Source organism: Oreochromis niloticus, linkage group LG23, assembly GCF_001858045.2.
Source record: "Oreochromis niloticus isolate F11D_XX linkage group LG23, O_niloticus_UMD_NMBU, whole genome shotgun sequence".
NCBI lineage: Eukaryota > Metazoa > Chordata > Actinopteri > Cichliformes > Cichlidae > Oreochromis > Oreochromis niloticus.
The window spans coordinates 11957083-11972961 of NC_031986.2; the positions used below are offsets into that span (position 1 = coordinate 11957083).

The following is a 15879-nucleotide window of genomic DNA, read 5'->3' on the forward strand; positions in this document are numbered from 1 at the left end:
ATATTTGTAGTGTTCTTTGTATTTTTGTATATTCTGAACACTTATTTACAATATCATTTTTTTTTTTTTAATGTGATGTGTGTCTTCTGCACTGAATTATTCCGCCACTAGATGCCATTGTGTCCCTTTTGTTGGTGATCTACGGGGTAGGACACTTGAGCAAATCCTGCAAAATCAGCTGGTAGAGTAAATGAATCGAAATATTTCATACGCATGTAGTCCCACACCAGGAGGTGCATCCTTCGAGGCCGACTCACAAAGACTAAAAAATAGACACAGTTGCTAAAAGTGAGGAATACTTTGGACAACACAATTAAAATCTCAGTTCGCCCAGTCACCTTGGAATTTATTACTGGAATAATGTCAACAAACATAATCCAGGGGACAGGGGTGTGTAGAGTTTAATCTGCTGCAGGATGAAGAAGGAAAAATGAGAGGAAGAGGAGGTAGCTCTGGCACTTGGCTGGGTCCTGTCAATTGGCTTGGAGTGGGCGGAGCTGCTGGTTTGCAAACTTGCAGGTAGGACGTAACTTTCATCACAGGCATGCCCGATATCGTCAGCTTACTGTGTATTTTATTTCAGAAGTGTCAGTATTGCTGTATATCAGCGAGTTTCCTTTCCGGACGCTCGGAGGCAGCTCATCTGTCGGTAGGACAAATTCAGTTATTCTGCGAAAGTTTGTCATGCCTTCATCCAAAAAGTTTGACTTCTTGGACCCTCTTAGTCACCACCTGACTGACAATTCGGCTCACACTGAGTCACTCATTTATGCACGAGTGTGAGTAAAACACGAATAAAATGTAAGTAGGTAAAATGTAAGTAATTGCAAAGTGCTGTGCGAAAGTCTTGAACCACTTCTCAATTGCTTCCGTTTTGTCTCCAATGGGCCAGAATTATTATTTTTTAAGTGCTCTTGAGCAATAGTTCAAGACTTTCTGAAGGTCTTTCAAAGTTTTTCTTTGGACATTGGCTACTTTTTCACTCATTTTCAGTCCAGTCCTTGTACCTGACCATTTGCAGAGGAATGTTTTTTTTTCCTTGTAGTTTTTTTGTTAAACCACTTAGCACTGACCTGTGAATCATTCAAGCATAAAAAAGCCACCTAACTTAAGGCGTGCGCCAGTGTTTTGAGGAAACGGGAGAAGTGGAAGACAAAAGAAGCAGAAAGGTATCTGAAAGTCATGTCGTTAAGCAATAGGAAGATATACAGAAGAACTGACACAGGACCTGACAGATGCATATTGTCCTTCAACACATCCATCTACTGTTCCTTGAAGCTTCGTCAGAAATGTTGTCAGTGGAAGAATGGCTGTCAAAAAAAGGCTAAGGTATGATAAATTACAAAAGAAGTGCCATGAAAATCAGTGGCAACAGGTCTTATGGAGTGTTGAATCCAAATGTGGTTCAAATCAGATTGTAGATTGCAGTTTAATCTACAGCCATCTGTAAAACACGGTGGAGGCTGTATCATGTTTGGGGCTTAGTTTCATCCAGTGGGGGACCTTGTCAAAACTGAGAGATCCCCAACATCACAAAACACAGAAAAGTACTAGCAGTAGTCCCACACCAGCTATAGACTGAGCTATAGACTGGAGCGGTGGACTGGTTTACATGGTGGATCATGGTGGATTTTGATCCACCATGCTATATCATCTGTTGTCTGACTGACAACAGTTTCATTTTTCTGATTGGACTGCCAGTGCAGTAAAACCATTTCTGGATAGAAAAACACAAAATGAACCATTATCAGTCATGGATTGGCCTCCCCATAGCCCGGACCTCATCATTATTGAAACAGTGTGGGATAATCTTGACAGAGAACACAATAAAAGGCAGAAACATCCAAAGAATGGCTTTGAATGTCCTCCAAGAAGCCTGGAGAACTATTCCTGAGTACTCAAAGAAATGATAAGAAAGCTTGCCTATTTTTCTTGAAAAATATTTGGAGAACCCTAAAAAGAATTCATTTTGGGACTCCATTCATGTGTGTTGTGATCTGATTTATTTCACTATTATCCCCTACTTTTTTTCTTTGCATTCAGGTGTACAGTTTGTTAAACCCTGGCAAAGTCCAGTCTGCCTGGCTTCCCTCCTTTTGGTCCGAAGACCAATATTAACCATGGTGGGAAAGTGAAATTGAAAGTGTGTTTTCTTGAGAAAACACATACGCTTAAAAACTGCCGATGCCTTTATTTCCACAAGCTCTGGACATCCCCACCCCCCACCCCAGGTCATGTCTGTGAACCTGGTTGTGTTAAAAGTGTCACATTGTATTGCATGTGGAACTCGCCTTGTCTTTATTTAGCTTGGCTTATTACCACGTCACAAGATCTCAGTCCATATGACTAAGAGCATGCTGTTCTATTGTCAAAGCAATGAAAGGAGCCTCTGTCAGGGGGGACTGGTAATTGGAGAGGGAATTGACCAAATTTGCTTTGATTGTTCTACCAGAAGTCATCAGAGCTCTGTGTGTGTGGGGGGGGGGAGGAGAGGAGTCTGTGTTGCTGTAATATAGATCTCACCTGCCAGAAAACAGCCTGAAATTCTGACATTGACACTGTTTGATCTCACTTGATATCATAACTGAAACTAACCACTTCAGCTGAAGCAAGTGCTGACTTGTGCTTTTAACTTGAATCGGTCAGCAGATCCTGACATGGATCACTGGATGTGTTGGTTTAAGGAAGACAGTTGTTAGGCTGGGCTTTCCACAGAATCGTGCGATCAGTTCTAGACAATAACAACAGCATGCCGTGCCGAAAAGCCCCCGAAATCGAGTCTGTCATAAATAAACAGGACGACCTAAGTTGAACACAAAATGCAAAAATAAACTGCTCACTGTACAGCACAGCTTAATGACAAGATAAAATTAGCAGTGGTAATGTGATTAACACTGCTGAGGGCAGAAGTGTGTGTTTGCTACACGGAGGGATGGATGGTTTAAAATTGTGTTACGCAATTTCAAAACTGCCTTGTGGCCTGGGTGTCTCTTCCTTCCTTCCCCTCCCTCTCTGCTGACCAAATTAAATGGATAGTGCATCAGCTGGTTTCTGTTCTCACCATTTCTCCTCCGTTGTTTCACCTAAACTGCTGCCGAAGTATGCCCATGGTTTATTATTGTTGCTGTTTTCCTTTTTAAAAAGAATTTTTATTTAAGCTGCAGATCTACTTGTTGCTCTTTTCTTTTTGGTAACGTTCAGCATCTGTGCCCCTTTTTAGGAGCAGTCACGTACATGTGAGGAGGACAGTCTGCTAAGGTTTTGGTGTCCAGGATAAGGATGGGGCAGGGGACGTCTGTTCCAGAAGACGTAGAGCAAGCCGTGGAGGTGCTGTCGACGATCAGCGGTAAGGAGAGCCTCGCGTTATTGGACGCTCCGTCGCACCACATTACTGCTTATCACGTCTCACGTCATCTCATCTGTGGTTCTGTTAAAAGCAAAACATACAAGAGAAAAGCTACATTAACACATCTTTATAGTCTTCTCCAGGTATCCAAGTTAGCTTTTTCAGTCCTTTACATATGATATTTTTTAGAGAAGTCAATCTGTGCTTATTTATATTGTTCACAAATATGCACGTAGTGCTCGAAGCCAGTTGCTTGAGAGGTTAGTCAACGCATTTATGAATTCTAAACAGCAGGTGTTGGAGTTAGTCAGCTGGGGCCAGTTTCACAAAAGCAATTTGCCAGCATCTGCAATTGATGCCACTGTCCTGTCTCACAAATCATTGTCATTCGCAAATTACAGATACCGAGTTCACATGTTCGCACAGGTGAGCATTTCACTGGAGCAGTCAAATTGAGCTAATTATTTATTAATACAAATCGCAGCTTATGTGTGAAGCAAATCTCGTGGTTTATTAAAAAAATAAATGATTTAGGAGCTTCTAGAAAAAGTAGGAGAACTGCAATTCTGCCCAGATATACTATATTTAATGAGTTTACACCCAATCACAGAGCAGACAGTTTGGCAGGATTTGCAGCAGATGAGCAGAAATACTAGAATCTATTGACATAATTTGCTCATATGATATTTTAAGACAAGATAACTGCGAAGAAGACTTTATTTAGTATGCCTAATGCAAGATTTTGTTTTGGTAAAAGGAGCTCTTTTTTTGAATACTCGTGCTCACGATTCACAGTTCAAAGTGATATTCATTTATCATGTACACTGGGTGTTGGTGCAGTGCCTCAGTTCATCTATAGACAAATGAGGTGTGAATGACAACAAAACCAAAAGAACAACAAAAAAATACTATTAGGCTACAAGAATTTGCCACAAAGGAGACATCAGTTTCTGTGCCACCATAGTGTAGTTTATAGTCTCAGCATGGCTCCTCATATGAAGATTGTCTAGCTTTGCTACTGGTTATTAACCCTGAAATGCCAAATGTATCCTATTTGATACATAGGTTTTGAGACCTCTACATCAGCAGTGTGATGAGATTTATTTATTACTTTTTTAGTCCTAACCGACCTACATGTTTATGTTATATGTTTTAATTTATTTAAGATAAACTGTGAGCACAAATTGCACAGAAATGCTGGATGTAGCACAAATGATTCAAATTCAAACTCATATATGCAGTTAGATTTTATTTTTGATCAGACTATTCAGTAAACACTCTGGTTTCACAAGAAAAATAAATAAATTATATTTTTTTGGCAATTATTTCACCGTTCAGGATTTACAGGGTTAGGTTCTCTGAGTTTACCCAGTTGGACTAAACTACCTGAGCTAGATACACCAATTTATTTTAGTTTACACAATTGTAATATGAGTTGAATATGCAAATTTAAAATAATTACTTCACTACCTTTTTAAATTTTGTATTTATTTTAATTAAATATTTTTTTTAATTTATTTAAATTATTTTTTTCAATTTAAATTGTCATCTTCAAATGACTTCCGCTATCGACTTGGTAATGGTCTTTAATACAAGCACTGTACCTCGTGCTAGACATAATGTTGTCTAATGTGTTGAGCCTGCAGCCTTTCTTTGCGTATTTAACTCTGCTTTTGCTTCAGCTTAAAAACTGTGCTCCTCTTATTTAGAAACGTAACGGTTACACAATAAGGACATGAAAGGTTGTAACATTGCTAAATATTACACCAAGTAATTGTCCCAAAGTTTCCAGGAGCACTTAATTTGGACAATGGGCTTTACCAGGAATAAGGCGGGATAATTCAGTTTGTTCTCAGTGTGATTACGTCTGCAGACAGCTTCAGTTGGAGGGAATAGGTTTTTGATCTTTTGGATTGCTACTTGATTCATTAATAAATCTAATTGTGCAGAATGCCACATAATGAAAAGTGCATGACCACCTTTTGCTTGCGCCCTTTGTACTTTTTAAATTGGGAAATGCTTGTGCGATTGTGTGATGATGATTTAAGTGAAATAAAGCTAATGCGATACTCTAAAGGCGGTGGAGATCTTTGCAGATGGCACCAGTGTAATTTTAGTTTCCTTCCCTATCACCGGTACCCACTAGTGCCACAGTCAGAAGCTCCCATTGTCTGAGCTGCATGCTTATTAGAGCTTTTTGACTCTTCACGATCTATAAATGAATAATAATAATTTTAAAAAAGCATGTGAGGAATTTGGTTAAGAAAATGAAACTATATGAGAGTTAAGTCCTTGTGTTGGATAGAAGTGGTGAAAAACACTGGGGTATGCTCATAAACCGCTTGCTACTACTTAAAGTAAATAAATAGTTTGAGTTTACTTTTATCTCCAAACGGCAGGCCCAGAGTCAGTCTCAGCCTGTGATATATGACACCCGTGCACGTATTGCCGAGCCAGTTGCAATTAGCTGGAGTGGGATTTATGTTTTAGCCCACCCTCCGCCCCTCTTTTCCTGCGATAAACGCAGCCCAGACATGAAGTGAGATAAATAATCACACACTCTGCAGTCTAATCGAGGAGAGGAAGAGGAAGGCAGCTTAAAAGAGGCCTCACGAAAAAAAAGAAAAGAAAGAAAGCTCAAAGAGATGGTATGAACTCCACTCTAAAGGAAAGATGTCTCTTTTTGAGATGGTTCAGGAGAGCCAAGAGGTGTTCAATAAACTGCTCCACAGTCTGTCTGTATCCATCAGCGTGTTGACCCGACAAACACACCACAGTCTGAGCCATCAGCCGACCTGGAGGAGAGGTTAGTGTTAGAGTGTGTGTACTGATTTAAAGTGTGTATTTGATTCTCCTTTTATTAATTAGAGTTTTTTCAGTCTCAAGCTAACTGGACGTGCTGTGTATGTATGATGTTCAGTGGTTCAGTCTCTGCTACTTACACCAGTGTGACAGGATGATAGGACAGGATTTCCTACCGCTAACGGGGAGATTCCCTCTTCTGTTTTTCCCTCCTTCTTATTCAAGCATAATAAAAGAACCTGCCTGTTTAGTTTCCTGCTGAGGTCACAGTTGTCTGAGGGACTCGAAATTTGACCAAATGAGCTACAGAGGGAAACAAACATGACATGCTTTACAAATGATGCATGGTGTAGCTCGGTCCATAACTTTTTCCGTGCTGTTTACAATAAGTCAGGGTTATTGGGAACCTGGTTTACATTAATTTAAATATCAATTTAACCCAGAAAAAACAAATTTTGGTTTTGCTTTAGTTAGAGGCTAAAAGATAAATGACTTGACACCAGGTTTCTAAATAAATACATCAGATTTCATTGCCAGAGGTTTCTTCTTGTTAAAAGGGAGTTTTTCCTTTCTACTTGCTTACAAGGGGTCGACTGATTGTTGGGGTTTCTTTCTATTTTTGTAGGGTCTTTATAGTCTAAAGCTTATTGAGGTAACTGTAGCTATGATTTGGTGCTGTTTAAGTAAAATTTAATCAATACTACAGAAAATATATGAATATCTGACTGGAAAGTTCTCAGTTAACATATGTAGTTGAGATTGTAAATTTGTTCTGCAGATATAATTCTTGATAAATTGCTAAAATCTCTTCTTTTTTTTTCTCATGACCCGTGACACTGTGACTTTATCTCTGCTGGGTTTGCATTCAGCATTTGTTGTATATTTTCTCAGTGCATTACACCAAAATAACTTTTTCTTTTTTAAAAACCATCACTATCTCAGTCAGAGTAAAACAGTAAACCAAAGCGCTAATCACTTAGTTTTCTTTTAACCTTGGCGGACCAGCTGCCACTTTAATGTGTGCTCTTGAACGCAACGCTCTTTGGTGTTTTGACCTTGGTAACTGATTAGCTGATAAGGCTGTGAGTCGCTAATCGACCTTAGGTCGTAACACACCGACGGTAGAAATGTGTGTAGTTTAAAAGGAGAAGCCAAAGTCAAGGGAACAGAGTAGAGCTGCTACATTCATCATGGCTACTAGTCTTTGCTGTGGCCGCCAAACAGTGGAAAGAAAACGGAATCATAAGTCCACACAGACAGGTGAGTGCTGCCTGAGTGGAAAAATTAGCTTCTTTAAAGTTTGGAACATTTTCTTGGGTCATAATTTGGTTAAGAGGTCACTTCAGGGTCAGAGTTAAGGAAAAACCAGATCAGAAACAGTAATGTTTCTCAGAGAATTAGTTTTGTTGTCTTGCAGATTAATTTAGAGGTTTATCTTTTAACCCCTTCACTCTTCATGTGTTATGAAGATGTGTGACTTGGAAATGCTGTGGATCCGTTTCTGCTGTAGGGATACTGGGAGTTCGTCTCTGCCTCAGACTTTATAGTGCAGGCTAAAGTAGCATATTCTTCGATAATAATCCATGTGGTAAAATCCAAGCTGAACAATGCTGACAACATAAAAATTAGTGTTTGTGAAGTTGTGATAATGCAGTTTTTAAAACAAAGGTCGGCAGCCTTAACATGAAATTTCCCCTTGTGGGACTAATAAAGGTATATCAATCAATCAATCAATCAATCAATCAATCAATCAAATGACGCACTTCAGTGAATCAAGTCGCATCTGTGCTGAAGGAGCCAGGCTGACCAATCAAGCTCCGGCTGGACTGTGACGGTGACTTCTATTTAAATTTTGGTTAGCATTCATGAGGTTGTGTTTTTTTTCTCTTAGTTTTTAGTCTCAGTTTTATCCCAAAGAGTGTGACTCTGTAGATTTACGTCATGTTGACTTTTTCTAACACTGAACGGTGAGAGCAAATTGTCAGAATAGTTTTTTATTCAGATATTCAATCATGAATGTTTCAACCTTGATTCTTTTGTTTTTCAGCCGTCCTGTTGTAAATTTGCTGCTGTGCTTGGGATCGTTGTCCTGTTGCATCATCCAGTTAGAGCCAGACTTTAGCTGTTGGATAGATGGCCCCTAAAATATTTTGGTATACAGAGGAGTGCTTCTCGACTCAGTGACTGCAAAACAAGCCCATATCATAACCCGCCACCGTGCTTGACAGCTGGTATGATGTGTTTGTGCTAAAATGCCATTTGGTTTTCACCAACATGACGCTGTGCATTACGGTGAAACATTTCTACTTTCATCAGTCCAAAGGACATTGTTCCAGAAGTCTTGTGGTTTGTTCAGATGTAACTTTGCAAACCTAAAATGTGCTGCCACATTTTAGAAAGAAGATATTTTCTCCTGGAAATTCTTCCAAGCAAGCCATACTTCTGTCTTATTTTTTTATTTTTGCCACCATGACCTTTAACATTCAAGATATTGAGTGACGCCTGTGAAGTCTGGGATATAGCTCTTGGGGTTTTTTTGCAGTTTTTCTGAGCATTGCACGTTCTGGCCTTTGGGGTGAATTTGCCGGGACATCCACTCCTGGGAAGACTCACCCACTTTTTTCCACTTGTGATTAATCTTTCTAGCTGCAGACTTCACATTGTTTGGAAATGGCGTTTTAACTCTATCCAGACTGATGGGCAGCAACAGTTGCATCTTTAAGATTATTGCTGTTGTCTTTCCTCCTTAGTGTTGTGTTAACACACACCTGAAAGCTTCAGACCAGCAAATGTCCAAGGCTTGCTTTTGTATTTGTCCAGCTGCCCTTGGCTAATACTTGCCCTCTATTCCTATGAAAGCAGTAAATGTGTACTTAAGTTTTCACACAGTGCTTCTGCATTTCAACACCGTGTAATATGTCATGCTGTTTTTCATCTGAGGTTGTATTTACCTAATTTTAAGACCTGTTAAGGATCTGATTGTTTTTTTATTATATCCAAATAAGCAAACCATAGAAATTAAAGAGGGTGCGCTTTCTTTTTACCATGTCTGTTTGTACAGAGACTTTCTCAGTAGAAGGGAGGGGCCGAAGAAACGAGACTAGCGTAATCACTCAAGAAATGTTGACCGGTGTGCATATGAAAGAAATAGGGAGGGTCTGGAAATACAGTAGAGCAGGATTAGGGAAGTGATATTCTGCTCCGTACCTGTGGAGATGAAGACGTTAAGTGAGGAAGAGGAGAATGGACAGAGAGTCAGGATGAAAGAATGCGCAGGAGAGAGGTTTGTCTGTATTTCGCTGGAGGAGATGGAGAGCTACTACAGATACAGCCGCTGCTGTCAACGGCTGCACAGTGAGTTTCGCAGAGGTGTTTCTGTAAGATTTAAGGTGTTCTGCTTCATGTCACTGAGCTAATGTAAGACAGGAACCTGGAGTTGTAATGTCACAGATGACACCTTTGAGCTACAATTGGATTTTTCGTGTCTTTGCAATTCTGCGGACTTATAAATAATGCTGTATTAATCTGTTAAAGTCTATTTTGGACATCAGAAATTCACTTACTGCAGCACACAGGTATAGGCCATTGTTTGTGCAGTGCAGGTAAACTGCAAGAAATGTAAAATAAGAAGCAACAGAAATGTGCCCCTTTTTGCCTCTAAATGCTAAATCGTCTCTTATGGAATAAGTTCCTACTATTTTTAATGCCTTACGTTAGCATTAAATAGCCTAACCATCCATCAGGGTTTAGAATGGCTTTTGTAAAGGTTTCAAGGATTTCTTATAATATTCACAAGAGCACGATGTTTAGTTTCTGCAGCGCTCTCAGGGTGCTCTGGAGAAAATCGGAACACATGACAAAATGAAACTAACCTTGCGCTCACAAAGTTAGTGGGTTAATTATAGATTGACTTGGCTAAATCTTGGCTTCCCCCTCTTCACAATTTATTTTATAAAAATAATAATGATAGAAGATTTTCTCTGCAGTCTTGATGGCCAAGCTTATAATTCACCCATAGCTGACGAGTTCATCTTTATTCATTCGTCATACTTATAATCTGAAGATTGGTTTTATGGAAACTGTGTGAAGAAGGGGAATGAAGATGCACAAGAAAGCATGGCAACACTGTCAAATGGCTCTTGTGACTTCTTGTTAGAGGAAGTACATGTGGCAGAAAGCATTACAGTATCTGCTAGATCCTTATTTACACAAGGTGGTTCAGTAAGTTGGCATTAGTACCCGAAAGTGTACGAGGTTAACAGAGAAAGGAGAGGTGTGTCTGTGTGTGTGTCTCCATCCAGCATGTATGCATGTGGGAAGCGTGCAGCTTTTTATATTTGTTTTTTGTGTGTGTCTGTGTGTGTTTTAGATCTTTGCCTTTCAGTGATATTTCAAGTCTATTTTGGGCCATTTTGATATGTGTATTTTTAGTACAAGCTATTCTCGAAATACTGTATCACAAAGCTGGTGCTGTGTTTTGTTTTTTTCCTTCTTGATCCTGTTTTCCACATTATTGTAGCTTTATCAAGTCATATTTCTATCCCCTGTCAAGATGGAGTCTTGGGGCCATTCATCCAATGTCAGGATTGCTAAAGTTCTCTAAGATACAAAATCACAGCAGATATTCAAAGGTAGTAAGTGCTTGAAACACATTTGCCAAAATTGATAATCAGCTGTTTTCCTTATTACTTTATGTGGGAATTTCTTGAATCATTTCTTGTAATTTCTTGAATCCTCATGACAGAGATCAGTCTTCCCCTTAAGTACCAAGTCTTCCTCTTTCATGGGTAGTCTCATGCAGCCCATTTCCCATTTTCCCCCCCCAATAACTGATAAACAACTGAGATCATCTGTCATCATTGGGCGTTGTTTTTGTTTCGATTCATACTCATTTTCAAGTTCTCATTTGTAATAACATTCCTTACATTTTTCCAAAGCTTTTAAAGGGACTCCAGGTGGCCATATTTCTGGACTACGAATAATCCAAAATTTAAAAAAATACAGTAAATATGATTGGCCAGAAGCTGATTTTGTAGTTTGAAAATCACAAATAAAATCTCATTTATCCATTCAGTTCAGTTCAGTTTAATCCAGTTTTATTTATGTAGTATTAAATCACAGCAGTAGTCACTTCACTTTATATTGTAAAATAAAGAACCCACAATAATAGAGACAGACCCCAACAATCAGACGACCTCTTATGAGCAAGCACTTGGCGACAGTGGGAGGGAAAAACTCCCTTTTAACAGGAAGAAACTTCCAGCAGAAGAGGGGAGGCCATGTGCCGCGACCGGTTGGGGGCAAGGGGAGAGAGACAGGACAAAAGACACTGTAGAAGTGAGCCAGAGATTAATAATAACAGTGAAAAAAAGTGAGTAAAGAAGAAACACTCTGTGCGTCATGGGAAGCCCCTAACAGCCTAGGCCTGTAGCAGAGTAACTAAGGGAGGGTTCAGGTTCACCTGATCCAGCCCTAACCATAAGCTTTGTCAAGTTTTAAACCTAATCTTAAAAGTAGAGAGGGTGTCTGTCTCTTGAAACTGGAAGCTGTTTCCACAGAAGAGGGGCCTGAAAGCTGAAGGCTTTGCCTCCCATTCTACTTTTAAATACTCTAGAAACAACAAGTAACCCTGCAGTGCAAGAGCGAAGAGCACTAATGGGGTGATGTGGTACTATGAGCTCTTTAAGATAAGATGGAGCCTGATAATTCAAGACCATGTATGTAAGGAGAAGGATTTTTAATTAGATTATTGATTTACCAGGAAGCCAATGAAAATAATTTAATATGAGAGAAATGTAATCCCTGTCAGTGTATTGAACCAAACAGTCCAGTTGGAAAATGTAAAAACTTCCTGTTATGCGGTAATGCTGAGTTATAATGTGAACGATGTGAGTCTTCAATTATCGAAGTCTTCAAAGCAGTAAAAGATGGCAGCAGTTTAAATGCGGTCTGTTTGATCAGCTGTAATGTTTTATTGATGTCTGAGTAAAATATTTTAAACTTGTTAGGTAGAGAATATAGTTGGCTTGCTTCACTCAGTCACTGGTTGTGATGCTGCTCTGCAGACAGCTCAGAGATTATGATAAACGATGCATCTGGAGCTCTGAAACAGTGGGATGATACCATGTTTATGTCCTCTGTGATAGGCTGACTGATATATCAGTTGGATGCCATAAAATACAATCATATGAATAACTAATTGATTAAATGAACCTGGCAGCAATACGGCACATCACGTTTGACATAAATGATCTAATATATATAAACAGTGTAATGAGATAAGATAAGCCCCTCTTGATTGAAAGAGTGGAAATCCAGGTGCTGCAGCAACTGGCCCACTTAGGCGGTGATTTCTGCAGCATGAAAGAATTCCAGGGTGATGCTGAACTTAACAGAAAAAAAAGGTAGCTTTAGCTTGCTGATGTTATTACTTTGTTCATAAACAAAGAAAAAAAATGTTGTGATGACTTTTAGGGGGATTTTAAATCTGAGTAACATTTTCAAATTGCTTCATCTAGAACTGCTCGAGTGATATTGAAATTTGCTTGAAAACGTGATGGTATGGCCTGCACTGCCATAGAAAGGCCTTAGAAAGAATAGCTTCAGAGATGGGGGCTGAACTGTAACACAGATTGCCAATTATGGGGTGTACTCGGGGCCAGGTAACTACATAAATTAGATGAATAGCCTTGAAAATATTAAGAATAAGAATAACTTTATTTATCCCGAGGGAAATTCTTTTGTCATGTACATGCTCAAAGCAGCAGGAGAGACAGAGGAACAGATGAATAAGATATAAGATATCTTATTCATCTGTTCCTATTAGAGCTTGAAAATGGAGGGAAAAGTGTATTTTCATTGTGATATTCAAACAATGGCATCCTCTAACAACTTCAGTTTGACTTTTCTAGAACGATTTAGCTTCTGATACAGCCCAAATTTGCACTGGTGTTCATTTGACATGGAATGACCCTGTAGTGAATTAGTTTTGCCTTAAATATTTAGATTAGGTCAGCCTTTATCAATGAAATGCACAGCTGTTTTTATCAAAGTTCCTTAAATCTCTTGAGATGTCGCTGATGAATACTGATCATCACAGAACTCACAGGTCAAACTAAGGGCTTGATATGCGTGCATTTTTTTTCCTGTAGAGAAATGCACGCATAGCGTGGTGATAATTTTTGCTTTGTGCAGGGATAAGTGATGACATTTATCACCATCTACAGATAAAAGTGACACGTTCCTTTTAGCCTTCAGCCTTTAACCGAGCCACACGGCCTGCTTTCTGTCAAGTTTCGGTTGATGTTGAGTAAATACTGTCCACCATATGGAGAAGAGGCGACAGAAAACAGCGATGTGGAAAGTGAAGGAAGGAAGAGGAGTCCAGTGGACATGTGAATGTCTTTGTTTTTCAAACTGAATTTGTTAGCTTTGTTTTCTGTGCTTTCACACTGCAGACATTTGTATTTCAGAGATTGATAAATACTGGGCTGTTTATTTAAGAAGCAAACTATAGAGATGTTCACACCTTTTTATTTCCTTACTCTGCCTCCGCTGCTTTTTTGGGCCTATGAGTCATTTCACAATTGCCGTCTTCCTGTTTATGCTGTAGCCGGCCTATAGTGTTTGATCTCAAAGCGGAAGGATTCAATACTGTTCTCTTTGTAGGCACGGATGCTGGGGAGGAAAGTCTCAAAAAAATAATCAAGCTGTAAGTTATTCTAGCTGTAGTCTGCACTGCTTCCCTAATGCACACATATACAGGTACAACTATTCTTCCTCTACAACCGTATGCACACACTGATGTCTGCTCTGCATCCCATGTGCACAGATGCACATTTCCACAATTCAAAGTCGACCCATTTTCTGCTTTATGGCCGCCATATTTTGCAGGCTGTTTTTCTTTCTAAGCCATAACTTCAAAGAGGAAGTCCTGGAAATAACCTGATTTAAATTTGATTTGGCTGCTGCTTCTTTATGATGATATGACATTTTCAAAAAGAGAAGCATGTGATGAAGTTCATCATGTGCTGATTTCAGAAGTTGGGAGTGTTTAGTCGGGCGACTGAGGTTATCAGCGGTTTTGGCAAGTTAACAAATTACATTACCGGGATCAAATACACAAAGACCAGCATTTTCAATAAAATGAGCTTATTAGACGTCTAATATAATCATATTTTATTTATATAGATATTGATTAATAGATTGATAGAGCTGTGCATAGAAGCACACCTTCTAGCACAGAACAGAGGTGATACATATATGCAGTACTCACAGTCTGAACTCTCTTAGCCAGCTTTCCTGTAATTTCTTTAAGTAGTCTTCAGGAATAGTTCTGCAGGCTTCTTGAAGGACATTCAAAGCTCTTCTGTGGATGTTTCTGCCTTTTGTTCTGTTCTCTGTCAATAGGATCCCACACGGCTTCAATAATGATGAGGTCTGGACTCTGGGGAGGCCAATCCATGACTGATAATGCTTCACTGTGTGTTTTTCTATCCAGGTTTGCTTTTACTGCATTAGGATCACTGTCATGCTGGAAGATGTATCCCCAAACCATGACACAGCCTCCATCGGTTTTTACAAATGGTTGCAGGCACCCACTGTTGTGCCTCTCTGCTAACGACCTCCATGCATATTGTTAAAGATGTGAACCAGAAATTTATCATTTAGATTCAGAGCTCCATAAGACCTGTTGTCACTGATTAGCTTTTATGCTTGAATGATTCATTAGTGTCATAAGAAACAAAAAGCATTCCTCTGAAAATGGTTAGATTCAGGGACTGTGTGTGTGTGTGTGTGTGTGTGTGTGTGTGTGTGTGTGTGTGTGTGTGTGTGTGTTGCCTAGCAAAGTTATAATCAGAGTAAAAACAGAGTGAGTGTTTGAGGCGTTACAGGAGCCACCAGTCACATCTCACAGTGAAAAAAACTGAAATGAAAAGTAATCAATATACATAAAGGAAGTCTGAAGGCAGCTCACAGTGCTGGTGATAACTTTGCTGCGGACTTCTCATATAAAATGTAAATGTTTAGGGGTGGGGGTGTAAACTGATGATGAGTGGGTGAAACTGCATGCATGATAAAGTGGTAGAGACAGGAAGTGAGCTATTAAAAATCATCTGCCTTTTCCTGTGCAACAGCCAACGTGCTCTATCTTCTAAATCTGACATGATGTAAATGCACACGTACGCCCACAGGGCTCCATCCTGACACAGCTTCCTTCATGTATGCCAGCTCTTGAAGGACCTTCGGCCATTATTACATGAACATGTTTTAAAAAGGCTCCAGCCTTTCATTTATTGATAATCTGATTTCAGACGAGACTGAGATTCGTGTTTAATTTAATATTATTGTCAACCTTACACAACCATCATTTATGTCTATTTCTTTGGAACTTTCACCACTCTCTCTATGATTTCTACCTGCTGAAATATTTTAATATTTGGCCTAAAAAACTTGTATTATTATATGTCTGGCCTGGTGTAGTAGTTGCGTGCGCCAGGAAAGTGATAGCATGGCGTCCCCATTCCATTCATATGACGTTATGACACTTTTTATGTAACATAAAGATCTTTTTACTGGTATAATCACCAACAATCTGATGTGGCACAGCCCTAGTGTGGACTTTAGCCTTTGTAACTTTGCCACCTTTTATGTGCAGAGAAGACTTTATAATAGTCTAAAGCAGGAATGTTGAACTCCTTCTACGTCACAGGCCACATGCAGCCCACTTT

At 39.4% G+C, this 15879-nt stretch overlaps 1 protein-coding gene across 8 annotated transcripts in view; it reads left to right on the plus strand.

Moving 5' to 3' along the window:
* Positions 1 to 253: 253 nt before the first annotated feature.
* mcf2la (mcf.2 cell line derived transforming sequence-like a) overlaps positions 254 to 15879 on the plus strand; it is a 55812-nt gene continuing 40186 nt past the window's right edge. For 3 of the 8 annotated variants that reach the window (XM_005450076.4, XM_019351654.2, XM_019351655.2), the window contains exon 1: positions 9349 to 9502. In XM_005450076.4, the coding sequence (XP_005450133.2) occupies positions 9364 to 9502 (139 nt within the window). In that variant the 5' untranslated portion in view covers positions 9349 to 9363. The other 5 variants (XM_025903404.1, XM_025903406.1, XM_025903405.1 and 2 more) reach the window with 5 other exon arrangements.